This window comes from Muscardinus avellanarius (genome assembly GCF_963383645.1).
Source record: "Muscardinus avellanarius genome assembly, chromosome: 3".
Classification (NCBI taxonomy): Eukaryota; Metazoa; Chordata; class Mammalia; order Rodentia; family Gliridae; genus Muscardinus; species Muscardinus avellanarius.
The window spans coordinates 142,204,060-142,231,646 of record NC_137788.1 but is presented as its reverse complement, the minus strand read 5'-3'; the positions used below and the strand labels follow the sequence as shown (position 1 = coordinate 142,231,646).

The 27,587-nt window shown below is 44.6% G+C and overlaps 2 protein-coding genes across 2 annotated transcripts in view; both read left to right on the top strand.

Annotated features, from left to right (window-relative positions):
- Nucleotides 1–5,177: 5,177 nt before the first annotated feature.
- Nucleotides 5,178–12,786, top strand: HYKK (hydroxylysine kinase; the record flags this gene model as incomplete). The annotated part of the gene is made up of 4 exons (XM_080693130.1): nt 5,178–5,527; nt 6,780–6,915; nt 10,134–10,317; nt 12,326–12,786. 4 exons carry the CDS (start codon nt 5,178–5,180, stop codon nt 12,784–12,786), a joined length of 1,131 nt encoding a protein of 376 aa, XP_080549256.1.
- Nucleotides 12,787–18,804: 6,018 nt separating this feature from the next.
- PSMA4 (proteasome 20S subunit alpha 4) overlaps nt 18,805–27,587 on the top strand; it is a 12,908-nt gene continuing 4,125 nt past the window's right edge. Inside the window, exons 1-4 of the mRNA XM_080691848.1 lie at nt 18,805–18,956; nt 21,775–21,852; nt 22,326–22,414; nt 23,787–23,917. Coding sequence (XP_080547974.1) covers nt 18,820–18,956; nt 21,775–21,852; nt 22,326–22,414; nt 23,787–23,917 — 435 coding nt within the window. The 5' untranslated portion in view covers nt 18,805–18,819. The remainder of the gene's footprint in view (nt 18,957–21,774; nt 21,853–22,325; nt 22,415–23,786; nt 23,918–27,587) is intronic.

Genomic DNA, 27,587 nt, shown 5'->3' with positions numbered 1-27,587 from the left:
TCATCACACCCTGGCAGCCCGCTGGCCCGCCGCTGTCCTCACTCAGCAGCGAGACCCCCGGGGCATCCAGTAGTGCATTATTAGTGTCTTTGAAAAACTGCAGTCTAGATCCCTTGGCTTATTTCCTGACCCCCTTGAAGGGAGCTACAGAGTCTAGATCCCTACCTGCCTTGTTGTTTTCTAATCCCCTTGAAGGCCCATGAGCCTCTGGAATTAAGGCAACAGCTGTTTCATCATTCAATATTGAATAAGGCGCCCGGCTAGATCCTGGGATATAATTCCTACTCTCCAGTGTTGGAAGGACGTAGCAGAAGGGGTTGCAAAAAAAAGGAAAAAAGGTAGATTTGGAAGACTTACTAAGGTAAAATGTACTGGACTTTGTAACATTTGCCAGGGAGAGAAAAGAGTCAAGACTGACTTCTGTTCTGTATCTGGTATACCTGGCATAACACAAAGTGCAGAGTTCAAAGTCCTGTGTCCCCACCCCCACCCCCCTTTTGGGAGAAAGGTTGCAAGGTTCTGGCACAAACTCAAGGGGTTGGAAAACACTTGCTTCCTGAAGAGTTTTTCAGGAGCTAAGTAAAATACTGTTGGCAGGAAATAAAAACCTGAATCCCTCTCCTACCACTCCATACGCCGGACACATTTGGTTAAGACAGGCAGCTTGGCTGGCTCCGTTAACACCTGCTACTCCGGAGGCTGAGGCAGGAGGATCACGTAAGACTCAGCCTCAAAAAATAAAAGAGGTAGGAATGTAGCTCAGAGGTAGAACACTATTGGGTTCAATCCCCAGTACCCCAAATAAAGGCATCCCTGATAAGCACTTTATTTATTTACTTTCGGGAACAGACTGGATATGGGCCATTAGTTCCTTGGTTTGGAGTTCTTTGTGGACAAAGGCAGTTTTAAGCTAAAGAAGAAATAATTTTAGTGAACAGAATGTTAGAGCTAAGAAAGGACATTTAGAAAAGAACGATCTCATCCAACTCTTTCTGAGATGTGGCTAATCCAGAGTTTCAGAGGTTAGGTAACAAAGCTGTAACTAATATGTGATTTGTTTTTCTCAGCTCATTAACTTTTTAGCACATCTGGCTGTCTTTTGGGGGCAAGGCCTTTCATCATTGCTTTATGCTGCTTTAGCAAACAGGGCTCATGCAAGGTGAGGTGGTGCACACTTGTAATCCCAGTACGTGGGAGGCTGAGACGGGAGGATCCGGGGTCTGAGGACAGCTTCAGCTACTTAGTGAGGCCCTCCACAACTTAGCGAGACTCTGTTTCAAAATAAAGAATAAGGGACAGGGCTAGGGGTGTGCTCAGAGGTCAAATTCCCATGGGGGCCGGGCGTGGTGGCATACTTTGTAATCCCAGGGCTTGGGAGGCTGAGACAGGAGGATCACACAGGTTCGAAGCCAGCCTCAGCTACTCAGTGAGACCCTGTTTCCAAATAAAGTATAAAAATAGGTCTGGGAGTGTAGCCCGGAGGTAGAAAAGCCCCTGGTTCTACCCTCAGTAACACACACACACACACACACACACACACACACACACACACACACCTTGGGTTCAATCCCCACTATGGAAAAGGAAGGAAGTAAAGAAGGAAGGGAGGGAGGGAGGAAGGGAGAAAAAATAAAAAATAGGGCTAGGGTATAGCTCAGATCTCAAATGCTCCTGGATTAAACCCCCAGACCACAAAGGAAGGAAGGAAGGAGAAAATAAGACATGGCTCACAAGTGAGGCGTGGCGCTGCACACAGGTGGTCCCGGCTACTTGGGAGGCTGAAACAAGAGAATCACGAATTTGAGACTAGTCTCCATATATAGTGAGACTGTCTTAAAACATAAGAAGGCGCGGGATGTGGTGGTACATGCTGTAATCCCAGTCCTGAGACAGGAAGATGACAAGTCTGAGATCAGCCTCGGCTAATTAGTGAGGCTCTCAGCAGCTTACCAAGGTTCAATATAAAAGGACTGGGTATAGTTCAGAGACAGAATATCTCAGTGTTTGATCCCCAGTACCAAGTGGATGGATGGATGGATGGATGGATGGATGGATGGATGGATGGATGGATGGATGGGTAGCTTAAGAGCACCCCTGTGTTCAGTTTCTAATACCACAAAATAACAACAAAACCACAGGGCTTTCAAAGGATGCTTCACAAACCCCATTCAAGAATGTTATGGGTCTGGGCATGGTGCTGCACGCCTGTAATCCCAGTACTTGGGAGGAGTACCAGGAGAATCACAGGTTTGAGGCCAGCCTCAGCAACTTAGCAAGACCTCATTCCAAAATTAAAAACAAACAAACAAACAAAACTTACAAGGCTAGGGGTGTAGCTCAGAGGTAGAATGAATGCCCCTGGGTTCAGTCCCCATACCAAAAAACAACCTTATGATTCACATCAAATTCAGAATTTTTCTGCCATCTCTAATGGTTTTGGAGTTGAAATTTTACCCAGGGTTTCATGTTGGAGCTGATGCTTCAGTTGATATTACATTCTGAATTCTGGTCTTATACCCGTTTCCGTATCTCCAGGAGGAATGTTAAAAATTCTTGTAAAGTCTTAAACCCAAGTACACTGTAACATGATATACTGGTTCCCAGAAGTTTCAGGTGCAAAGTCTGTTTGAAACCCCAGTCAGGCTTTGTTCTAGTATCTTTTGTGAACAAAATCCAAAGGAGCTTAATTTGTTTCTGAAAGTAAATGTTGTGGTCAGAAAGTAAGTAAACACGAGAACTGATGATCAGAAATGCAGTAACTAGCGGGACAGTGGTGGCACATGCCTGTAATCCCAGAACTTGGGAGGCTGAGACAGGAAGGAAGATCACAGGTTCGAGTCCAGCCTCAGCAACTTAGCGAGGCCCTGTTTCTAAACAAAAACTAAGAGCTAGGGGTGTAGTGCAGAAGGAGAATGTCTCTGTGTTCAATCTCCAGTACTAAAAATAAATAAATAAATAATAAATAAGTAAATAAATGCAATAGCTATGACAGATGGGGAAACCTACCAGTGCTATAAGGGGCTGTGCAATATTAAGAGATAGGAGAGTACTTTTTTTTTTTTTTTTTTTTGCACGCGGGTCTGTGGATGGAACCCTGGGGCATTCAATCTCCGAGCTATACCTCCAGCCCTGTTTTTTATTCTTTATTTTGAAACAGGGTCTCACTAAAAATTGCAGAGGGCCTCACTAAGGAGCTGAGGCTGGTGGTGAACTGCGATCCTCTGGTCTCAGCCTCCCTAATGCTGGGATTACAAGTGTGCGCCACGGCACCCGGCTAGTCTTTTTATTTTTGAAACAGGGTCTCACTTGATTTGAGAAGGGCCTCGCTAAGTAGCTGAGGCTGTCTGCGAACTGTGATCCTCCAGTCTCAGCCTCCCGAATGCTGGGATTGCAGGTATGCTCCACTGCGCCCTGCCTCCTGTTGTTTTATTCTGTTTATTTATTTATTTGTTTTGCAGTACTGGGGATGGAGCCCAGGGGAATTCTACCTCCAAACTACACCCCCAGCCCTATTTTTCTATTCTTTATTTTGAAACAAGGTCTCACTAAGTTGCAGAAGGCCTCACTAAGTAGCTGAGGCTGAGCACAAACTGCATCTTCCTGTCTCAGCCTCCAAACCAGTTTATTCTTTCTTTTGAAACAGGGTCTCGCTAAGTTGCAGTGGGCCTCACTAAGTAGCTGAGGCTGGCTGCGAACCTGAGATCCTCCTGTCAGCCTCCCTAGTACCAGGATTACACGTGTGTGCTGCCACACTGGGCTGAGAATTCAGTTTGAATAGGAAAATCAGGGAAGGCATTTGAGGTTTATACTTTACTTATCACTTATGTCAGGCTGTGGTCTTAGGCTGCAGTAAGGAGAGTCCTATGGAAGACCGGAGGACAACTCCCTGGGTATCACCTCCTGCCCCCCAGCAGGATAGAACTGAAGTGATTAGACATTAGCAGGCATATGGTCTGACTTGAGGAGCTCTGAAAAAGCCCTTCGATCCACCCAACCATTCGCTCAAGGACTAGCCTCTGTGTGTGTGTAGGGGAGTACCGGGGGTTTAACCCATGGGTATTTTATCTCTGAGCTACATCCCCAGCCCTATTTTATTTTTTATTAATTCATTTATTTATTTTTATTTGTTGTTGAGGTACTGGGGATTAAACTCGGGGAGGGGGGGTTCTACCTCTGAGCTACACCCCCAGCCCTGTTTTTATTCTTTATTTTGAAACAGGATCTCACTGAGTTTCAAAGGGCCTAAGTAGCTGAAGCTGTCCAGGAACCCAGATCCTCCTCTCAGCCTCCTGAATGCTGGGATTACAAGCTGCACCACCATGCCTGGCTGCTTTTTAATCAAAGTCTTGCTAAATTGCTAAGGGTCTCGAGCCTACTATTCTCTTACTTCAGCCTTGAAGTACTAGGATTACAGGCATGTACCACTGCACCTAACAACAGTAAAATGATTATAGTTCACTTGCCAAAACATCTACTTCTTAATCTCATTCACTGATTTGATTTTTTAAACTTTATGCACAATTATTACTAATCAAAAGAAGTATAAAATAGCTGGGTGTGGTGGTACATGTTTATAATCACAGCATTTGGAAGGCTGAGACAGGAGGATCATGATTCGCCGGCAGCCTCAGCTACTTAGTGAGACCCTTTGCAACTCGGTAAGACCCTGTTTCAAAATAAGAAATAAAAAATAGGTCTGGGGGTGTAGCTCGGAAGTAGAATGCCCCTGGGTTCCATCCCTAGTACCACAAAAAAAAGTGTAAAATAGAGAGAGAGCATGGACATGGTGGCACACACTTGTAATAACAGTACTTGGGAGGCTGAAACAGGAGGATCACAGATTCAAGGACAGCCTCAACAAGTTAGTGAGACTCTCATCAACCCATGGAGGTACTGTTTCCAAATTTGAAAATCAGGCTGAGTGTGTAGCTCGAAGGTAGAATGCCTCTGGGTTCAATCCCCAGTACCACAAAAATAAATATCTATCTGTATATATATGTACACATATATATGTATGTACACACATATATGTGTACACATATGTACATACACACATGTACATACATATGTACACATATTTTTTGAGAGACAGAAACATTGATCAGTAGAAAAATAATAATTTCAATAAATATATTCAATACGTCTCCCCTTTCTGTTTGTTTTTTCTCCTAGACGTAATGTCCAGTGGAGATTATCAGCAATCTCAGAGGCTCGCCAAACCTGCTTTCACTGAGGTACAAGCATCTGCGTTAGTTGAATCGGTGTTTGGGTTAAAGGCTTCTAAGATCCAGCCACTTCCTAGCTACGATGACCAAAACTTTCACGTTCACATTTTAAAAACCAAAGACACTACAGATGGCCCAACTGAATATGTCCTCAAAATAAGCAACCTGGAGTCTAGCAAAAATCCAGACCTGATTGAACTTCAGAATGACATCATCACGTTCCTGAAAGCAGCTGGATTCCCAACAGCCTCCGTGTGTCGCACTAAAGGAGACAACACGACCTCTCTTATATCCATAGGTCGGTAAGAGACGGCCGACTTGCTGGTCGGCTACACATTTCTACATTTCGGCTGTCTGTAGTAACACAGTGTCAGGAACAAGTTCAGGATTCCAGATGGAGAGAAGGTTCTTTTTTCAGTGGTCGGGAGAAGGTGTTGTATCAGCAAAAAGAAGAGTTGACCTTTGATTTGGAAGTGGCCAGAGCATGTCTACTCAGAAGGGTCCTGATGGGTAGTAACTAAGCACATTTGTGGAAATTAGGGAAATAGTTTTAAAAATTATTTTGAACCAGGCGTGGTGATGCACGCTTGTAATCCCAGTACTTGGGAGGCTGAGACAGGAGGATGACAGGTTTGCAACCACCTTCAGCTACTTAGTGAGGCCCTCTACAACATTGTGAGACCCTGTTTCAAATAAAGAATAAAAAATAGGGCTGGGGGTTTAGCTCAGAGGTAGGATGCCCGAGTTCAATCTCCAGTACTGCCAAAAAAAAAAATGTGTGTATTTATGTATATATGAAAATATTACATATGTGTGTGACCACTCCCAGCTCATCTGTTCTTTCTTAATTTGCATTGTTCCAAACAACTGAGGCTAAATATGGTTCCTAAGGATCATTGATTGTCCTACATTGCAGACACAGGAGGTACCACAACTTGGGCCTGAAGAAGCCCATGATTCTGGATGGTTATTTCTTTACATCTAATTTTCTTCATTTCTTTTTTAAATTTAGGAAAGAGTGTGGGAGCCAGGCGTGGTGGCACACACTTTTAATCCCAGTACTTGGGAGGCTGAGTCATGAGAGTGGCAGGTTGGCAGCCAGCCTCAGCAATTTAGTGAGGCCCTCTGCAACTTAGTGAGATCCTGTTCCAAATAAAAAATAAAATAGGCCCCGGGGGGTGAAGCTCAGAGGCAGAATACCCCTGGCTTCAATCCCCAACACCAAAAAGAAAAAAAAATAAAATTGAAAGAGTGTGGATTTTAGGGATTTATTTACCAAAGTAGGCAGTTTCTGTTTAGAGCAAAGGCCAGCAGAGTTGGGCTGTGCTTGCTGGTATCTACGTGTCCAATTCCAGAGTTCTGAAGGTTTATCTTTCTAACTGCTTGCTTTATCCAGTCAGCCCTTCCTTGTAGAATGCTGCAGAGTAGTTTATTTAGCACATTGTTTTTCTTATTCCGTAATTTCTTGTCAGGAATAATTGCAAAGGCAGAAGAGCTTATAATTATTTTTTCAAAGACAGTTGACAGGCAGTATCATTCTACCCATCTAGATAGTGAGTCCGAAATCAAAAGCTACTTGGTGAGACTGATAACCTACCTCCCAGGAAAGCCCATCGCTCAGATACCCGTCAGCCCCCAGCTGTTATATGAAATTGGAAGACTAGCTGCCAACTTGGATAAGACACTGGAGGTAAGATTTGGTGTTTTATTTTGTTTTTACGGAAATTGTCTTTTCTTGTATGTTGGGGTGAGGGGGTATACCACAGAAGGCCTGATGAGGTTGCCAAGGCTGGCTTTGAACCTGCGATCCCCCTGTTTTAGCCTCCCAACTTTTTTTTTTTTTTTTTTTTTTTGGTGGTACTGGGGTTCCTGGAAGCCCTTCTACTGCCAGGCTACACTCCCAGACCTATTTTATTTTTTTTTTTATTTGGAAACAGGGTCTCTTAAGCCAGCAAGTCTGGCTCCGGACCAGTGCGATCCTCCTGTCTCCGCCTCCCAAGCGTGGCGATTACAAGCATGCACCACCACGCCCCGGCTGCCCCCCAACTTCTGGGATTACAAACATGTGCCACCATACCTGGCTTGTTCATTTTATTTTACTTATTTATTTTTTGTGGTGCTGGGGATTGATCCCAGGGGCATTCTACCTCCAAGCTACACCCCCCAGCCTGATTTTTTATTCTTTATTTTGAAAGAGGGTCTCACTAAGCTGCAGAGGGCCTAAATAGCTGAGTCTGGCCACAAACCTGCGATCCTCCTGTCTCAGCCTCCCAAGTACTGGGATTACAAATGTGTGCCCCACATCTTGCTGCTAATGTCTCATTGACAAAACAGGTGACATGAGGAGTCCTAAAGTCAACTGGATAGGCTACACAAGAGCATGAACTCTGGGCAAAGGTCAGAGGGGCCATCAGGGAGCAGCCTGTCATGTGTATGGGATTATAATATTTGTTTAAGTCAGGCACCGTGGTGCATACCTGTTATCCCAGTGCTTGGAAAGTAGAGAGAGGAGGGTTAGAGGTTTAAGGCCCACCTCAGCCACTTGGTGAGACCCTCAAGTTGGAGCCAGGAGTGGTGATAAACTCTTGTAATCCCAGTACTCGGGAGGCTGAGATCTCAGGTTTGAGGACAGCCTCAGTAATTTAAGAGGCTCTCAGCTAAGCCAAGCATGGTGGTACATGCAACTCTAGTACTTGGGAGGCTGAGACTGGAGGATCGCAAGTTCAAGGCCAGCCTTAGCTACTTAGTGAGGCCTCTCTGCAACTTAGCGAGACCCTGTTTCAAAATAAAGAATAAAAAATAGTGCTGGGGTGTAAATAAAAAAATAGTGCTCTGAGGTAGAATGCCCCTGGTTCCATCCCCAGTACTGAAAATAAAAAAAAAGCTCTCAGCAACCTAGTGAGACTGTTATCCAAATAAGAAAATAGGGCTAGGGGTGTAGCTCTGAGTTCAATTCCCAGTACCACAAAAAATAATAAATAAAAAACAAAAAGGACTGGAGGTGTATCTCGGAGGTAGAATGCCCCAGGATTCAATCCCCAGTACAAAAAAAAAGATAAGAACAGAAATAAAAATTTATTGTTTTATGTCTGAGCTTCCTGTTCAAGTCTATGCTTTATAAACAGACAGTCTTTTATCCAGATATAGTGGCACATACCTGTAATCCTAGAACTTGGCAGGCTGAGAAAGGGGGATGGAAGATTCGAGGCCAGCCTCAGCAACTTAGCGAGACCCTCCGCAACTTAGGGAGTCCCTATCTCAAAATAAAAGGTAAAGAAGTCCAGGGGTATAGCTCAAGGTAGAATGCTTCCGAGTTCAATCCCTAGTACAAACATAAATAAATGGAAGAAAGCATTCAGTAAGGAGAAATAAACTACCTGTCCTGGGAGGAGTATTTCTACAGAAGAAGGTTACAAAATATTGGACAGATGGTTGAAATTTTAAGTGGAGCGGCCAGGAAGTTCTCATGGAAAAGGTTAAAACCTGGCGGAAATCAGGACACTAATGCAGAGAAGTGAAGGAGACGGCCCAGAAAGAGGAAGCACAAAATGAAAAAACTATGCGGTTCTGCGAACAGCAGGAAAACCGGCACCGTCAGAATCCGTGAGCAGATGTAGAAGCCGTAGTCAGCGTGTAAGGAGGAACTGGGGGCGGCCATTTGGGTGAAAATAGAGTTCTCGAGAGCTGTCTCCAGTTCCTTTTTGTGAGCTGTGGGTACCATTGTGGGGAGCCATTAAAGCTTTCCCCTAGATTGGCGTCTCTGACTCAGCTGACTGTCCTTCGCCCAGAGTCAACAAGGTTTGGGGTCATGGAAAGTTCAAAGAGGTCTGAGAGAGGATCAGGTGGTGATGACACAAGGGTACTGATAGGCCTGTCTGTGATGTGTGTGTTTTGTATTGGTCTTTATTGTATTCTGGTGGTGGTAGCACGAGAATGTTGATCGACCTGTAGTAAGTACCTCTGGAAAAATAAACCCATTGTCGGCGCAATAAAGATGAGATTGACCCAGAAGTTGCGTTGGCCAGGAGCATCGGCACAACAGAGAATACTGACCCAGGCATAGTCGTCGACCAGTAGGAAATATTGACCCACGAACAGGGGTTGGCCAGTAGAGATAGTAGGCTGGCGGCTCCCCCATGTTAGAATGAATAATCCTCCATCCTCATGCCTCTCTGCAGAACCCGAACCCTTGCCGGCTGGCTCCGGCATTCTAATACCTGCCTTCCACAGTGAAGAGGATCCTGTGGAATGGGGCTGCGCTTCCCAAACTCTAAGATCCTCTATGAACGTGAAGGGCATACTGTTTTGTGGATTACTGTAGGTGGATCAGGACAACGACGAAATGAGAAACGGCAGCTCTCTCCTTCAGGCCACTTCGGAGTGGGTAGTCTCCTAGCACACGGAGGACTTCTCTGCACTGCTTGCTCTGTCAAATGTTGTTTCTTACCAGGCGTGGTGGTGCACACTTGTAATCCCAGTACTTGGGAGGCTGAGACTGGAGGATTGTGGTTCGCAGCCAGCCTCAGCTACTTGGTGAGGCCTCTGCTACTTAGTGAGACCCTGTTTCAAAATAAAGAACAAGCCGGGCGTGGTGGCGCACGCTTGTAATCCCAGCATTCGGGAAGCTGAGACTGGAGGATCGCGGTTCGCGGACAGCCTCAGCTGCTTAGTGAGGCCCTCTGCAACTCAGTGAGACCCGGTTTCAAAATAAAGAATAAAAAATAGGGCTGGGGGTGTAGCTTGGTGGTCGAATGCCCCTGGGTTCCATCCCCAGACCCGCAAAAAAGAAAGAAACAAAGAAAGAAAGAAGAAAGGGAAGCGGGGGGGGGGGGTGTAGCTTGGAGATAGGATGTCCCTTGGTTCCATCGCCAGTACTGAAAAAAAAAGTTATTTCTTACTTTAACTTAGAAATTCCATCACCCAAAGTTAAGTAATCTTCATCGGAAAGACTTCATCTGGAATCTGAAAAATATTCCTCTTCTGGAGAAATATGTGGGTGCCTTGGGCCAGAGTCGAAACCGAGAGACTGTTGAGGAGGTCATTCAGCTGTACAAGGAGAAAGTAATGACCAAATTAAGCCACTTTCGAGCATGTGAGTATTCCCCAAATCAAATAAGTATTTTTCTTAATATTTAAACTGTCAAGCCGGATGTGATGGTGCACGCCTCTAACCCCAGTACTTGGAGGCTGAGACAGGTTCACAGACAGCCGTGGGAGGATCGTAGGTATGAGGACAGCCTCAGCAACCTAGCGAGACCCAGTTTCAAAAATAAAAATAAAATAAGGCTGTAGGTATAGCTGGGAGGTAGAATGCCTCTGGTTCAATCCCTAGTCCCAAAAAAATAAAAATAAAAAATAAAAAGGGCTGGGGTATAGCTCAGAGGTAGAATGCCCTTGGATTCATTCCCCAGTATCGTAGTAGTAGTAGTAGTAGGAGTAGTAGTAGTAATATAATAATAATAATAATAATAGCCAATGTTCATTTGTTTATGTTGCTGAGGATCAAACTCAGAGCCACCTGTCTGGTTTATAAGACTACATTCCCTTTTTGTTTTTTTGTGGGGGTTTTTTTGCGGGTCTGGGGATGGATGCCAGGGGCATTCGATCTCCGAGCTACACCCCCTGCCCTATTTTTTAATTCTTCATTTTGAAACAGGGTCTCACTGAGTTGCAGAGGGCCTCGCTAAGTAGCTGAGGCTGTTCGCGAACCGCAATCCTCTGGTCTCAGCCTCCCGAATGCTGGGATTACAAGCGTGCACCACCACGCCCAGCTACATTCCCTTTTTTAAAATATTGAGACAGGGTCTTGCTATGTTGCCCAGGCTAGCTTCAACCTATCCTCAAACTTGCAGTCCTCCTGCCTCAGCCTCCTGAGATCTGGGATTGCAGGCATGCATCACTGTGTCCAGAAAGCACACTATTTGTGTGTGTGTCTGTGAAAGTGGTACTAGGGATTGAACCCAGGGTCATCTTACTGCTGAGATACCTCTTTAGTCCTATTTTTTATTCTTTATTTTGAAAGAGTGTCTCCCTAAGATGGAGAAGGCCTCACTAAGTTGCTCAGGCTGGCTTTGAACTTGTGATCCTCCTATCTCAGCCTCCCAAGTACTAAGATTACAAGCATGTTCCACCATGCCCAGCAAGGCCACATGATTTTAATTTGCTTAACTTTTTAAGTCTTTATATCTGGTAGAATGTGTCATCTCACCTTGCTGTTCTATAAGATGCTCTTAAGTATTTTTGGTCCTTTACATTTTCATGTCTTTTTTTTTTTTTTTTTGGTGGGTCTGGGGATGGAATCCAGGGTCATTCGACCTCCGAGCTATACCCCCTGCCCTATTTTTTATTCTTTATTTTGAAACAGGGTCTCACTAAGTTGTGGAGGGCCCAGACCTATATTTTATTCTTTATTTTGAAACAGGGTCTCACTAAGTTGTGGAGGGCTTCACTAAGTAGTTGAGGCTGGCCACAAACTGTGATCCTCCTGTCTCAGCCTCCCAAGTACTGAGATTTGACAAGTGTAAACCACCATACCTGGCTTGCATTTGTCCTTTTCAAAGGAAATTATTTTATTTCAAGAAAAATAGGCTGGGCCTTTTATCTCTGACTACTCATCAAATTATTTGAATGCCCTTACCTAAGAAAGAGGCGTAGAGCTGGGCGTGCTTGGGCACACTTGTAATCCCAGTACTTGGAAAGCTGAGACAGGAGGATCGCAGTTCACGGACAGCCTCAGCTACTTAATGAGGCCTCCTGTAACTTTGCTCCTGTTTCAAATAGAGAATAAAAAATCAAGCTGGGGGTGTAGCTCAGCATGCCTCTGGGTCCAATCCCCAGCACCACAAAAATAAATAAATAAATAAATAAATAAATAAACAAACAAACAAGCAAGCAAGCAATAGAAGGAGGATGAGCTGGGATTTTTTTTTTTAATTCTTTATTTTGAAACAGGGCCTCAGTAAGTAGCTGAGGCTGTCCGCGAACCGCGATCCTCCTGTCTCAGCCTCCCAAATGCTGGGATTAAAAGCGTGCGCCACCACGCCCGGCCAGATGAGCTGGGATTTTAAGTAACTATTTCTCTGTGGTTTTCCTGCTTCCAGGTATCAATCACGGGGACCTTAACGACCATAACATTTTAGTGGAGCCCAGCAAGTCAGCCTTTGGAGACGCGGTGTATCAGGTGTCCGGCATTTTAGACTTTGGTGACATGAGCTTTGGCTACTATGTGTTCGAAGTGGCAATCGCCATCATGTACATGATGATCGAAAGCAAGAATCCCATGCAAGTAGGAGGCCACGTCCTCGCGGGCTTTGAGAGCGTGATCCCGCTGACGGCCGTGGAGAGGGGCGCCCTGTTCCTACTCGTGTGCGGCCGCTTTTGCCAGTCGCTGGTCATGGCTGCGTACTCTTGCCAGCTGCACCCCGAGAACACAGAGTACCTCATGATCACTGCAAAAACCGGGTGGAAGCACTTACAGCAGATGGTTGAGATGGGCCAGAAAGCCGTGGAGGACATCTGGTTTGAAACTGCCAGGTCCTACGAGTCTGGGATCTCCATGTGACTACGTAGGTGGAAAAGGAACTGATGCAACAGGTCCGTTCCGAGAATGAGGGAGATGGGAAACCTCTAAGGTCTCTGAGCATTCATGGTCATTTAAACTCAAGGCACCTCTGCGCAAGCGCGTCCCTCTCGGGTCAGATGAAGCACATGTAATGATACTCGATTTTGAATCACATCATCTCTCAGGGTCTATTCTAACCCATAGACCAGTGGCTTTCCTAAACTCTGAAAGGAATAGATACGGATAGATAAATTCACATATTTTAAATAAGGACATATTGGAAGCGGTGGCACATACCTATAATCCTAGGATTTGGGAGGCTGAGAGGAGGATTACAAGATTGAGGTCAGCCTAAGAAATTTAGCAAGTCCCTGTTTCAAGATAAAAACAATATATATATATATATATATATATATATATATATATATATATATATAATAAAAAGGGCTAGGGGTGCTGCTTGGAGGTAGATTTCCCCTGGGTTCAATCCCTAGGACCTAAAAGTAAAATAAAGCTGGGCATGGTGGTGTAAGCCTGTAGTTCTAGTACTTGGGAGGCTGTGGCAGGATGATTGCAGGTTTGAGGACAGCCTCAGCTAATAGTGAGACTCTTAACAACCTAGCAGGACCCTATTTCAAAATAAAACTAAAATAGGGCTAAGGGGCAGGGCATGGTGGTGCACGCTTGTAATCCCCATGCTTGGGAGGCTGAGACAGGAGGATTGCGCAGGTTTGAAGCCAGCCTCAGCTACTTAGTGAGGCTCTCAGCAACTTAGTGAGACCCTGTTTCCAAATAAAATATAAAATAGGTCTTGGAGTATAGCCTAGAGGTAGAAAAGCCCCTGGGTTCCACCCCAAGTACCACCAAAAATAATATATATATAGGGCTAAGGGTGTAGCTCAGAATGTCCCTGGGTTCAACCCCCAGTGCCAGACACACACAAAAAAACAAAACCAATATAACATACAGACCCAGCTAAATTATCACCAATTTTACGAAGCCTCCGCGAATCTCTCCTGTCCAGAATCCCATTGCATTTCCTCTTTTTCAGGGTGCACCACTTTGTAGGCTGGATTAGGACTGTGCGGTCATCTTGCCTGAAAGCTGTTTGACCGTGGCAGAGACCATGAAAAACTCCCACAGAAAGATCCTTAAACATATTTGCAAAATCAAAGTGTGCAAGAAGACAGGAGAAGGTACACACTACAGTGGCTTGGGAGCAAACACAGATGGTATCCGTAAGAGAAAAACGTTTAAGCTTTCTTGTGAGGGTAGCTGAAACCAGAACCCAGAGGTAGATGGTAGAAGAGACTAGAATTGTAAAGAATAAAATTAAGCCATCCGGCCAAAGATGCTAACCCCAGAGCTGCCACAATCTAAAATTTCAGACTAATACCAGGAAGGTCCCTAAGCAGATGTGTTTGGTTGGTTCCTGAGGCCGAGTCTTTCTCTGTTGCCCTGACTGGTCCTGAACTCCTGGGCTCAAGTCATCTTCCCTCTCATCCTCCTGATTAGCTGCGACTACAGCTGTGCACCACCATGGCCACCTCAAGATGTTTTTAATTCACTATGACTTGTCATTACTTTTGTATGACTATGCAACAGACTGGGTAAAATGAAGCTCACTGTATATTTGGCTTACGTTATACTACTGTATTTTCTTCACTGATTTCTCTTTGTATCTCTCGCAGTATGATTTAGTAAAAGGCTGTCTATTCTTGAGGGTTTGTTTTGTTTTTATGCTGCTCAAGCTGGTCTTGAACTCCTGGACTCAAGGGGTCTTCCTTCCTCAGTCTTCTGAGCAGGCATGTACCATCATGCCCAGCTCATTCTTTTTTTGTTGTTGTTATTGTGTGTGTGTGTGTGTGTGTGTGTGTGTGTGTGTTTCTGGAGACTGAACCCAGGGACATTCTAGCACTGAGCTAGATCCCCAGCTCTTTCTTTCTTTTTTTTTTTTTTTTTGAGGCAAGGTCTCACTAAGTTGTCCAGGCTAGCCTTGAACTCGCTCCTTCCTCCTGCTTCAGCCTCCAGTTTGCTAGGATCACAGGCATGCATTATAGTGCCCAGCCTTTCCTCATTAAGGTTTTTTTTTTGGGGGGGGCGGGTACTGGGGATGGAACACAGAGGCATTCTACCTCTGAGCTACCCACTCAGCCCTATATTTTATTATTTATTTTGAAACAGGGTCTCACTAAGTAGCTGAGGCTGTCTTAAGAACCGCATCCTCCTGTCTCAGTTTCTCAAATTCTGGGATTACAAACGCCAGCTGGGTATTTCTTTAATTAGGTTGGTCAGGGAAATCCTTTCTGAAGCAGAGAAAGAGACCAAAGTGAAAGCTGTCCCCAAAGTCTGAACCCCATAATTTGCCTTATATGTTAAGAAACGCATGCGACGGCCAGGCTTGGTGGCACACGCCTGTGATCCCAGTACTCTGAAGGCTGAGACAGAGGGTCTCAGGTTCAAGATCAGCCTCAGCAATACTCAACAACCTAGAAAGCAAGACTCAACAACCTAGAAAGACCCTGTTTCAAACAAACAATAATAATAATAATAAAGCTGGGGGAGTAGCTCAGAGGTAGAATGCTCCTGGGTTCAACACCCAGTACAAAAATTAAAAAGTGTATATATCAGTAGTAAAATGGAAACCAAATTTGAGAAAGGGGCGATGAGAAAAGAGGATGAAGGGAAAGGTCTGACAGGGCTGGAGTAGTAAGTGATTTCGATCCACACTCTCACCTACCCATGACCAGCAGTGGAGAACGAGAGTGCAAGCACAGAGCAAGAAGTGGAATAAATCAGCTAGAAAACAGTTCTCCCCGGCTAGGGAGTTACCGTCCCTCCCAAGCCTTACGCAGCTCCGCTCCGCAGCAGAGGATCCCAGCGAGAGCATCCGCGATCCAACTCTCGGGTTCCCACGTGGGCAACCAGATGGCCCCGCCCCCTGGGGGGACTTTAAGCGCCCGCTACGCCCCGCCCCCTGGAGGACTTCCGCTTGCACTGCGCCCCGCCCCCTGAGGACTTCCGCATGATAACGCCCCGCCCCCTGAGGGAACCTACGCGTCTACTACGCCCCGCCCCTGAAGGACTTCCGCGTCCTACGCCCCGCCCCCTGGCGGTTCTGCGCAGGCGCGGGGGCCATCTTCGCAGCGGACGCCTGGGCTACCGTGGCGGTTCTTGTCCCGCGGAGTAGAACGGAGCGTGCAGATCCCCATTCTTCAGTGTCTTCCCTCGGGTGAGCCGGAGTCCCTGAGGGCCTGCGGAAGCGTGCCGCTGTCCCGTGGGCGGGGGTCCTGAGCGTCCAGGGAGCCGGCCCGGGCCTGCAGCCGCCGCGGGGCAGCCGAGCGCACGATGACTCTGCACCGCCTCCCCGGCGACCGGCTGGCCCGCTGCGGGCTCCGGGCCGTGGGCAGGTCCGAGGGGTCGCGCATCTTCTGTCCCCGGGAGGGCGGCCCCTGAAAGCGCTGCTGGAAGTGCGGGTGAACTCAGGCCGGGCTCAGGACCCCTCGGCTGGTCTCTGCGCCCTCCTGGGCCACCCCCCTTTTGCACCTGCCTGTTGCTACCCCGCTGCCTTCGGCCCTAAAGCTCTTTCTAAGCCGCCTGTCAGTTCCAGTGGCCCCTCGGCCCAGAATCATTCGGTGGAGCCTACTTGACTAGGTTAAAATTCAGGGTTTTTTACCTGGGCACGTAGGCCCTTAAGATCCCCGCTCACCATGCCAGGCTTGATTCCTGGTATGCGAGTATTTGGGACTATTGGCTTTAGACGCTGAGGTTTGGTTATTCTACTATCACAGTGAGCCTCCCAGTGTTGGTTTTGCAGGAATAGAAATGATGTCCAAGATTACCGACCCCACTCGCAAGTTCAGTATTAAATTTAGGCAAGTTGCCTCTTATCCATTGCGCTGTTTTGACTTTGTGCCCTTTGCGCATGCTTTCCTGAGGGTTTTCAACTCTGCCTCTACCATTTCTAATTTACTATTTTTTCTTTTTACGGGTTTGGGGGTGGAACCCAGGGGCATTCGACCTCCGAGCTACACCCCCTGCCCTATTTTTTATTCTTTAGTTTGAAACAGGGTCTCACTGAGTTGAGGAGGGCCTCACTAAGTAGCTGCTGAGGCTGTCTGCGAGCCGCGATCCTCAGGTCTTAGCCTCCCGAATGCTGGGATTACAAAAGCGCATCACCACGCCCAGCTTCTAATTTGCTATTATTCTCTATCAGTTTCCTCAAAAGATTTTTTTTTTTCCTGTAAGCCCAGTAGTTGGGAGGCTGAGACAGGAAGATTGCAAGTTTTGAGGCCAGTTTATGGTAACTTAGCAAGATCTTGTCTCAAAATAAAAAGGGCTGAGAGTGTAGCTCAGTAGTAGAGGGCATTTAGGTAAATCCTCAGTATTTAAAAAAAAAAACTGTTCCTTAATTTTCTCTATTTCTTTTTCTACCTCACCTTCATTGCCCCTTTCCACATTGCTCTATAATCTACATCTGTTCCTCTCACCTGACTGCCATACTGTAAACTTCTCAGGTCAGGGATTGGTGTTCCAGCAGGCCCTGCAACTAGCAGGTATATAGTAGAGGTTAACCGAGTGAAGGGAGTGGATACGACTAGATTTCAAAAGTCAGGAAATAAATAGTGAATTCTGCTAGGCATGGTGGCCACGCTTGTAATCCCAGAACTTCGGAGGCTGAGACAGGAGGATCACAGGTCACCACCAGCCTCAGCTACTTAGTGAGGCCCTCCACAACTTAGTGAGAACCTGTTTCAAAATAAAGAATAACAAAGCTGGGGGTGTAGCTCAGAGATAGGATGTCCCTGGATTCAATCATCAGTTCTGGAAAAAAAAAAAGAAAGAAAGAAAATAGGGCTGGGAGGATAGCTTGAAGGCAGAATGCCTCAGAGTTCAATCGCTAGTACCATTAAAAAAAATTGTGGCCGGGCGTGGCGCACGCTTGTAATCCCCGCGCTTGGGAGGCGGAGACAGGAGGATCGCGCAGGTTCGAAGCCAGCCACGCTGGCGTAAGAGACCCTGTTTCAAAAATATAAAATAGGTCTGGGAGTGTAGCCCGGAGGTAGAAGGGCTTCCAGGAACCCCAGTACCACCAAAAAAAAAAAAAAAAAAAAATTGTGGATTTTATTTTAATGATCCTACTTTCTTTTTACAGGAATTTATATATAATTCAGAAACCATGGTAAGTTAATAATGCCTGCCAATAAATTTGCATGATGCTTGTTTACACTTTCATGAGAAAATTGAAAGGGAAGGGAAAAGAGATGGGATGTGTCGTCTTATTAACTCCTCCAGTACCTGAACTTTGTGCACCAGGATGTGTTTTATACGAGATGATTTTCAGGAGCTGGCTGACTTGCAGTGGGTAACAACCACTTGTATGTTTTTCTTTTGCAGTCTCGAAGATATGACTCCAGGACCACTATATTTTCTCCAGAAGGTAAAGTAGAATTTTTTTTTTTAAACTGTCTTGCTGAAATTGCAGAAAGCCTCCCTAAATTGCTGGGCCTGGCCTTAAGCCTGTGATCTTCCTTTCTCAGTGTGCCGTGTACTGGGATTATAGGCAAACGCCACCAAAGCTGATTGAAGTCCCACAGGCAGTCAGTAGTCTGTCACCATCCCCCCTTGGCTCCACCAGAGGAAAAATAAGGAACACTTCACAAATCTGTGTGGCATCCTTGCGCAGGGGCCATGCTAACCTCTGTATCATTCCAATTTTAGTATATGTGCTGCCGAAGCGAGCACAAAGTAGAAATTTTTTTAACTGCCTCAAGCAAAGATTTAAGTATTAGACTTTTCAGGAGGAAAAAAAATCTACAAAATTTTTGGAGTTCCAAAGTTTGCTTTTCTTCTTTGAAGTAATTGTGGCCACTAGGTTGATGCATCATAGATAGAACATAGTGGGACTATTGTTTGTAGCCTCCCATTGGTCATCGCTGGTTTCTCTTGGGCCAGTGGTGCAAGAGCCAGAGGAAAGTCTTGGCTTCTCACTGCTTGTCTTTTGCAGGTCGCTTATACCAAGTGGAATATGCCATGGAGGCTATTGGACATGCAGGCACCTGTTTGGGAATTTTAGCAAACGATGGTGTTTTACTTGCAGCAGAGAGACGCAACATCCACAAGCTTCTTGATGAAGTATTTTTTTCCGAAAAAATTTATAAACTCAACGAGTAAGTAGGCTCTTAAGGGAGACTTAACTATCTTTTTTTTGGTACTAGGGATTAAACCCAGAGACATTCTACCTCCAAGCTACCGGGGTTTTCCTGGGTTGCTGAGAGTCACTACTTGATGAGGCTATCCGCAAACCCGTGATCCTCCTGTTTCAGCCTCTCAAATACTGGGATTACAGGCCTTGGCTGTCACTTTCTCAAATAGGGCTGGGCATGTAGCTCAGAGGTAGAATGCTCCTGGGTTCAATCCCCAGTACCATAAAAAAAAAAGAAATGAACTAGCACAGTGTCTGGCGTTTAGCAGGCCGTTGGAGTTGCTCAGAGTGACTATTCAGGATTTTTGTTGAATTAGATTGTGTCTTTTCCAAAGGCCTCCTGGAGATCTGAGAACAATTTCATAAGTTCACAAATTGGGTTCCCAGGGGGTGTGAGAATGAAATGTATGTACATAAAAGAATGCAAATTGGTCACACATCTTTCTGTTTAGAGCTTGCTTAAAGAAGGTAGATTTCAGGGGGTGGGGGCTGAATAACTTTTTTCTGAAAAAGCGGTAGTATGCTAGAAGCTTGGGGTCCTGTGGCGGCCATAGCTTGTACGCGCTGTGTGAGGCTTTTCAGTTTGGGCTTGCAGGACTTCGCGGCTAGTGGAGAGCTGCAGGTGCTACTTAGGACTTTTTTTTTTTTTTTTGCGGGTCTGGGGATGGAACCCACGGGCATTTGACCTCCGAGCTATATACCCCCTGCCCTATTTTTTATTCTTTATTTTATTTTATTTTTTTGGTGATACTGGGGTTCTTGGAAAGCCTTCTACCTCCAGGCTACACTTCCAGACCCATTTTTATACTTTATTTTGGAAACAGGGTCTGTTAAAGCCAGCACGGCTGGCTTCGAACCTGCGCGATCCTCCTGTCTCTGCCTCCCAAGTGCGGGGATTATAAGCGTGCGCCACCACGCCCGGCTATTTTTTATTTTAAAACAGGGTCTCACTAAATTGCAGAGGGCCTCACTAAGTAGCTAGAGCTGTCTGCGAACCGTGATCCTCTGCTCTCAGCCTCCCAAATGCTGGGATTATAATGATGTGCCACCACGCCCAGCTCGTTAGAGACTTTTTAAAGTGATAGACCTGGTCAGTGGTGATCATTGCGACTTTTTTTTTTATCAATACTGGAGATTGTACCCAGAGGTGTCCCGCTACCTCACAGCCCTTTTTTTTTTTTTTTTTTTTTTTTTTTTTTTCAGTACTGGGATGGAACCCAGGGGCATTCAACCTCTGAGTTACACCCCCTGCCCATTTTTTATTCTTTATTTTGAAACAGGGTCTCACTAAGTAGCTGAGGCTGTCCGCAAACCGTGATCCTCCAGTCGCAGCCTCCCGAATGCTGGGATGACAAGCGTGCGCCACCACGCCTGGCTACTTTTTTATTTTTGAAACAGGGTCTTGCTAGGTTGCTGAGAGTCTCGCTATATTGCTGAGACCGTCCTCAAACTTGTTATCCTCTTGTCTCAGCCTCCCAATCACTGGTATTGCAGCATGTGCCACCATTCCTGAGTCATTTTATCTTTCATGACATCAAATATCTCTACAAAAATTAACTCATGTCGTTTTATCCTGGAGGGCATAGGATCTGTGAAGCAAGCATGGCACCTTTTTTTTGTACTGAGAACTGAGTCCAGGGGCGTTCAACCTCTGAGTCACATTCTCATTTTTATTTTGAAACAATCTCAGTAAGTTATGAGGCTGGCCTTGAACCTTTGATCCTCCTGTTTTAGCCTTCCAAGTACTGGGATTACAGGTATGTGCCACCATGCCTGGCTTAGCATACCTTTTTTTTTTTTTTTTTTTTGTACTGGGGCTTGAACGCAGGGGCATTCTACCTCTGAGCTACACCCCAGCCCTGTTTTTTTTTTTTTTTTTTTTTTGAAGCAGGGTCCACTAAGTTGCAGGGGGCCTCACTAAGTTTCTGGCCTGTAATCCTCCTATCACAGCCTGACTAGAACTGGAATCACAGGTGTGTGCCACTCTGCCTGGCTAAGTATGGTACATTCCTTTCTTTTTCTTTTTTTTTTTCTTTTTCTTTTTAGTGGTACTGGCGATTGAATCCAGGGCATTCTACCTCTGAGTTATACCCCCAGCTTTATCTTATTTTCATTTTGAAACAACGTCTTGTAGATTGATGGTTTCACTGCTTGCCGAGGCTTGTCCTCAAACTTTCCTGTCTCAGCCTCCCAAATACCAGGATTGCAAGCAGACACCACATGCCCATCTGTGTGTGTGCGCACATGTGAGTGAGTGTGCACATACACGCCTCTCTTTAAGTTGCAGAAAGCATTCTACCTTCAAGTTACCCCCCAACCCTGTTTTATTTTCTATTTGGAAACAGGGTCTCTCTAAGTTGCAGAGGGCCTCACTAAGTTGCTGAGGCTAGCTTTGAACCTGGGATCCTCCTGTCTCAATCTCCTAAGCACTGGGATTGTGTAGTACCATATCCTGCTCAAGCATGGCACATTTCTTTTTTTTTTTTTTTTTTTTTTTTTTGTGGTACTGGGGATTAAACCCAGGGGCAGTCTACCTTTGAGGTATACCCCTAGCCTGATTTTATTTCTTATTTAGAAACAGGATCTCCCTAGATTGATGAGTCTCACTACTTGCTGAGGCTGTCCTTGAACTTGCAGTCCTCCTGTCTCAGCCTCCTAAGTACAGAGATCACAGGCATGCGGTGCCCTGCCCAACTTTCAAGCATGGTATGTGTCTGATAGAACTTAGTGCTTCTTAATACTTAAAATGCCTCTGCTTTACAGATCGTGTCTTTCCTTTTTAGGGACATGGCTTGCAGTGTGGCAGGCATAACTTCTGATGCTAATGTTTTGACCAATGAACTGAGGCTCATTGCTCAAAGGTATGGACAAAAGTAGCATGATTGGTGATAGAGATACTAGCTTAGATGCTTCTGCAAAGATTAGTCACTGAAGATTAGTGTTTTACACTCTGACTTAGAGAATGTTATTTATGGTAAAGATAGTAAGATGTTGACACGTTCTTGCCTCTGAGCCGCACCCCAACCCTTTCTACGTTTTGTTTTTTTTTGCATATGTATGTGCATTACTCAGGATTGAACCCAGAGGCATTCTACCTTCGAACCACACTCCCGGCCCGACTTTATTTCTTATTTGGAAACAGGATCTCCTAGATTGATGAGAGTCATTATTTGCCGAGGCTGTCCTTGAACCTGCAGTCTTCCTTTCTCAGCCTCCCAAGTACTGAGATTATGCACATGCACCACTACACTCAGCTACAGATTTTTCTGGAGGCTGTTTTCCTTGGAGTGTGTGTATTTTAGAGAAAAATTAATATGTCTATTCTTTATCTTAGGTATTTATTACAGTATCAGGAGCCAATTCCCTGTGAACAGTTGGTTACTGCACTGTGTGATATCAAACAAGCGTATACACAGTTTGGAGGTACTAAAGTTTTTAAAAATTTTATTTCAAAATCCTTAAAACATTTTATAAGTAATAACTTTTTCAAGACTGTAATAAGAAATTGAAAATCAACACCCTTAACTGTTTCAAGAACAACTCTGCTTCTACTGAATGAACTCTCATATGCTTCCTTGCTCCATTCATTCATTCATTCATTCATTCATTCTGCTGTACTGAGGATGGAACCCAGGGGCATTCTGCCTCTGAGCTACACCCCAGCCCTATTTTTATTCTTTTTTTCAAAATAGGGTCTCACTAAGTCATGGAGGGCCTTGCTAAGTAGCTGAAGCTGGACTGGCACCAACGATCCTCCTGTTTGAGTCTCCTAAGTACTGGGATTACAAGCGTGTACTACCACGCCTGGCTATGTTAATTAATTAATTAATTAACTTATTTATTTGTGGTACTGGGGATTGAGCCTGGGAACATTTTTTCCAAGCTACACCCCTAGCCCTATTTTGCTTTTCCTTTTCATTTTTATTTATTTATTTATTTATTTATTTTTATTTTGGTGGTACTGGGGTTCCTGGAAGCTCTTCTACCTCCGGGCTACACTCCCAGACCTATTTTTATATTTTTATTTGGAAACAGGGTCTCTTAAGCCAGCACGTTGGCTTCGAACCTGTGCGACTCCTGTCTCTGCCTCCCAAGCGCGGGGATTACAAGCGTGCGCCACCATGCCTGGTGCTTCTTTATATTTTATTTTTTTTAATTTTTATTTTTTTGGTGGTACTGGGGTTCCTGGAAGCCCTTCTACCTCCGGGCTACACTCCCAGACCTATTTTTACATTTTTATTTGAAAACAGGGTCTCCTAAGCCAGCGCGTGCGTCTGGCTTCGAACCTGCGCGATCCTCCTGTCTCTGCCTCCCAAGCGCGGGGATTACAAGCGTGCGCCACCACGCCCGGCTTGCTTTTCCTTTTAAACAGGGTCTCACTAGGTTGTGGAGAGTCTCACTGTTGCTGAGGTTGCTCTGAAACTTGCAGTCCTCTGTCTCAGCCTCCCGAGTACTGGGATTAGAAGCGTGCGCCACCACCCCCAGCTTCATATGCTTAATTAATTGGATATTGAAAGGCCAAAGTAACATTCTCCAATCTGGAAACATTCTTTTTACCTAATAATGAAATTCAGTACTGGTCTTCTGTGTCCTTATTTCCTCCTGGCTGTGTCCAGAGCCTAGGAACAAAAGTGGAATCTGTGATGAGCTTATCTGTGTTGGCCAGAACACAAAGCATTTTATGAATGCTTAACTTCACAGGACAGGGTTTAGCTACGTTCGCCAAGCCCGGGGGACCATAGTGGTACCAAATTTAGACTGTTGATGTTTGGCTTGTTTTTTCTTCTTGTTAAAGGGAAGCGTCCTTTTGGTGTTTCATTGCTGTACATTGGCTGGGATAAGCACTATGGCTTTCAGCTCTACCAGAGTGACCCCAGCGGGAATTATGGGGGATGGAAGGCCACGTGCATTGGAAATAATAGCGCTGTGAGTATTTTTGTGGTTTTATAAAAATCTTAACAAAAGGTCTAATAACTGCCACCATTTTGAAATACTGGTGAATGTCAAGTAGATAGCTATAGCAACCTTAATGTGATAGAATAATATCTGTGATTTCTTTTGGTGACAAGGTTGTGGGTACTGCTAATGTTTCACCTCTGAGTTATACCCCCAGCCCTATTTTATTATTATTAGTGTGCCTGTGCCTGTGTGAGTGTGTTACCAGGAATTGAACCCAGGAAAATTCTACCTCCGAGCTATGCCCCCAGCCCTATTTTTTTATTCTTTTGTTGTTGTTGTTTTCATGGGTCTGGGGGTGGAACCCAGAGGCATTTGACCTCTGAGTTACACCCCCTGCCCTATTTTGTAGTTTTATTTTGAAACACGGTCTCACTGAGTTGCAGAGGGCCTCACTAAATAGCTGAGGCTGTCTGTGAACTGTGATGCTCCGGTCTCAGCCTCCCTAATGCTGGGATTACAAGTGTGCACCACCACAGCCGGCTTATTCTTTATTTTGAAATGAGGTCTCACTAAATTGCCAAGGGCCTCACGAAGTAGCTGAGGCTGGCCTCCTCTACCAGCTTCTCAGTAGTGGGATTACAAGCATGCGCCACCCCGCCTGGTTTATTATTTATTTGTTTATTTACTTACTGGTTTATTTTTGCAGTCTGGGGGATTGAATCCTGGGGCATTTTTTTTTTATTTAATTTAATTTTTTTTTATTGGTGCATTGTATTCATACATCATAGTGGGATACAAACTTTTGTAGACATACATGCACACATCGCCCAGTCAGCCTCCACCCGATCCCCACCCCATTCTCTCCCCATCCCTCCCTCCCATGCTTGGCTTAGTGGTTGACGTCTAGTATTATAGCAATTTATCCAAAATTAAAAATGATAATCTCTCATAACAGTTTCATTTGTCTGATACCAAGCTTTTGATGACTTAAAGATACCATTTCAATATTTCTTCTTACTTTCTTTCTTACCAGAGAATATTTTTGTCTATTTTTTTAGGTGAAACTATCCTATATTTATATATTTATTTTTCAGAAAAAAAATCTATCCTAATATGGAATATGGACTCTAGATACCCAAAACGATCTTGAAAAAGAACAAAGCTAGAAGATATATATTTTCTGATTTCAAACCATATAAAGCTACAATAATTGAAAGTGTAGTACTATTCTAAAGGCAGATATATAAACCATTGGAGTTAAATAAAAGCCTAGAGCTAAATTCTTCCCTATATTGTCAAGTTATTTTTGACAAGGTTTCCACGCACATTTGGTGGTGGAAATAATAATCTTTTAACTAAATATTGTTGAAAATAATAATTACATGGAAAAGAATAAAATTGGACCCTTACCTAATCTCATATATAAATATTAACTCAAAATAGATAAAAGACCTAAATATAAATCTTAAGACTATAAACTTTTAGAAGAAAATCTGGGTCATAAAACCTCACAACATTGAAATTGGCAGTGATTTCTTGGATATGATTTCAATGGCACAGGCAACAGAAGAGTATACAAACTCCCTAAAAAATAAAAATATTGTATATCCAAAGACAATGTAAACAGAGTTAAAAGTTACTAATAGAATGGGATAAAATATTTCCAAATGCTATATCTGAAGGTATATTAATATTCCAACTAGAAATCCTAAAAATTAACAACAATAAAGGCAAACAATACCATTTAGAGATAGGTAAAAGACTAACATAAATAATGAATCTCCACAGATAACCAATCTTAGTTGACTGTTGGATGGAAACTCTTGTTTCTCTGGTTCTGGTGTGTGTTACCTATTTCTTCTTTGTAGTTAATCTCTTTGAGTATTTTCTCTAGTGCTGGTTTTGAAGACATAAATTCCTTCAGTTTCTGTTTGTCATGGAAGCTTCTGATTTCTCCATCTAATTTGATAGAAAGTTTTGCTGGGTAGGAAATTTTTGGCTGGAAGTTGTTTTCTTTCAGAGTTTGGAATATGTGACTCCAAGCCCTTCTGGCTCTCATGACTTGGTTTGGGAAGTCTGGAGTGATTCTAATTGGTTTGCCTCTGAATGTCACTTGGCCCTTTGTTTTTGTTGCCTTTAAGATTCTCTGCTTGGCTTCCACATTGGTCATTTTGACAATTATGTGGCGTGGGGATCCTCTTCTCCGATCCTGTCTAAAGGGAGTTCTATAAGTTTCCTGAACCTGTGTATCAACCTCTTGCTCTGTGTTTAGAAAATTTTCTGCTATTACTTCCTTGAAGAGATTGTTGATCCCTTTGGTTTCACTTTCTTTTCCCTCCTCTATTCCAATTATTCTTAGGTTAGCTCTCTTAAAATGGGCCCATATTTCTTCAATATCAGATTCCTGCTGTCGGATATTTTTTTCTAGATTAGAAACTATGCGTTCATTTTTGGAATGATCATCTTCTAAGAGCGAGATTCTGTTCTCCATGTGGTCTAATCGGTTGTTTGTGCTTTGAATTGAGGCCTTTACTTCATTAATTGCATCCTTTATCTCTTTTTGGCTCTCTCTGAGTTCTTTTCGAAGCACCTCTATTATTTCTACAGTTATTTTCCTGATTTGATCTTCTAGAAATCTCTGATTTTCTGTTTTATCGGGTTCTGATGTTGTGGGGTTGTGGGCATTCATTGCTCCAGTGTTATTCCTCTTTCCCATGATTTCGGAAGTTTGTGCCTTCTCTGGGTTCTTCCCTTGGGTCACTATGACTTCACTTTAAGGTGTTCTGAATCTCGAGTCTGTGGTATCTCAGACCCCACTACTCCTTTACTGGGTTGTATCACAGAGTCTCCGACCCAGATAGTCGATAGAGGCTGCTTTAGACCATGGGGGGTGCCAGGTTGCACGTTCTCCTATGGTGTGATATCTCTGCCACCGCCACTCCCCCACTGGGTCAAGTCCCAGGGAGTACAGTACTGGGATTTCTCCTCTGTAGCCCGCAATTTGACTCACTGTTCTTGAGTACGCAGATGTAGCTGTACTGGACTCGGTGAATTCGCTGCTGCTGCCGCCGCCAGTGACAATATGGCGCCGCTGTTATGCCCTCGGCCGTGAGGCTGGCGTATTTCTTCTTGGTTTTGAGTTCCACTCTGAATCCCTGCAGCGTGTGCTGAGTTCAGCCACTGGGAGCTTTAGATTTTACCTGCGGTGAGAAATCCCGCCTGACTGTTCCGCAGCGGCTCACCTCGGCTTGCTGTAGCCATCTGGTGAATTAGCCGCTGCCGCCGGCAGTAAAGTGCTGCTGCCGCGTCCTCAGGTGTGAGGCCGGTGTATCTCCTCTGTGGCTCTGAGCTCTGTTCTCAGTCCGCTTTCTCTCTGGAGCCTGGTGATTTTTTTCTTTCTCTGGTGATGGTGTTTTCTGGCTATGAAAGGCGCTGATTTTGTGGTAATGGAGATTGGTTGTTAGCGGGGCTTAAGAGCTTTTCTCGGTCGCCATCTTCCCGGAAGTCTGCATTTTATCTTCTAGCTACAATCCTATCCCCTTTTTTAGTCTTTATTTTTGAAACAGGGTCTCATTAAGTTTTGCAGAAAGCCTCACTGAGTAGCTTAGGCTGCCTGTGAACCTTCAGTCCTCATGTCTCAGCCTCCCAAGTACTGGGTAAAAAGTATGTACCACCACTCTCAGGTTAGTATTTATTT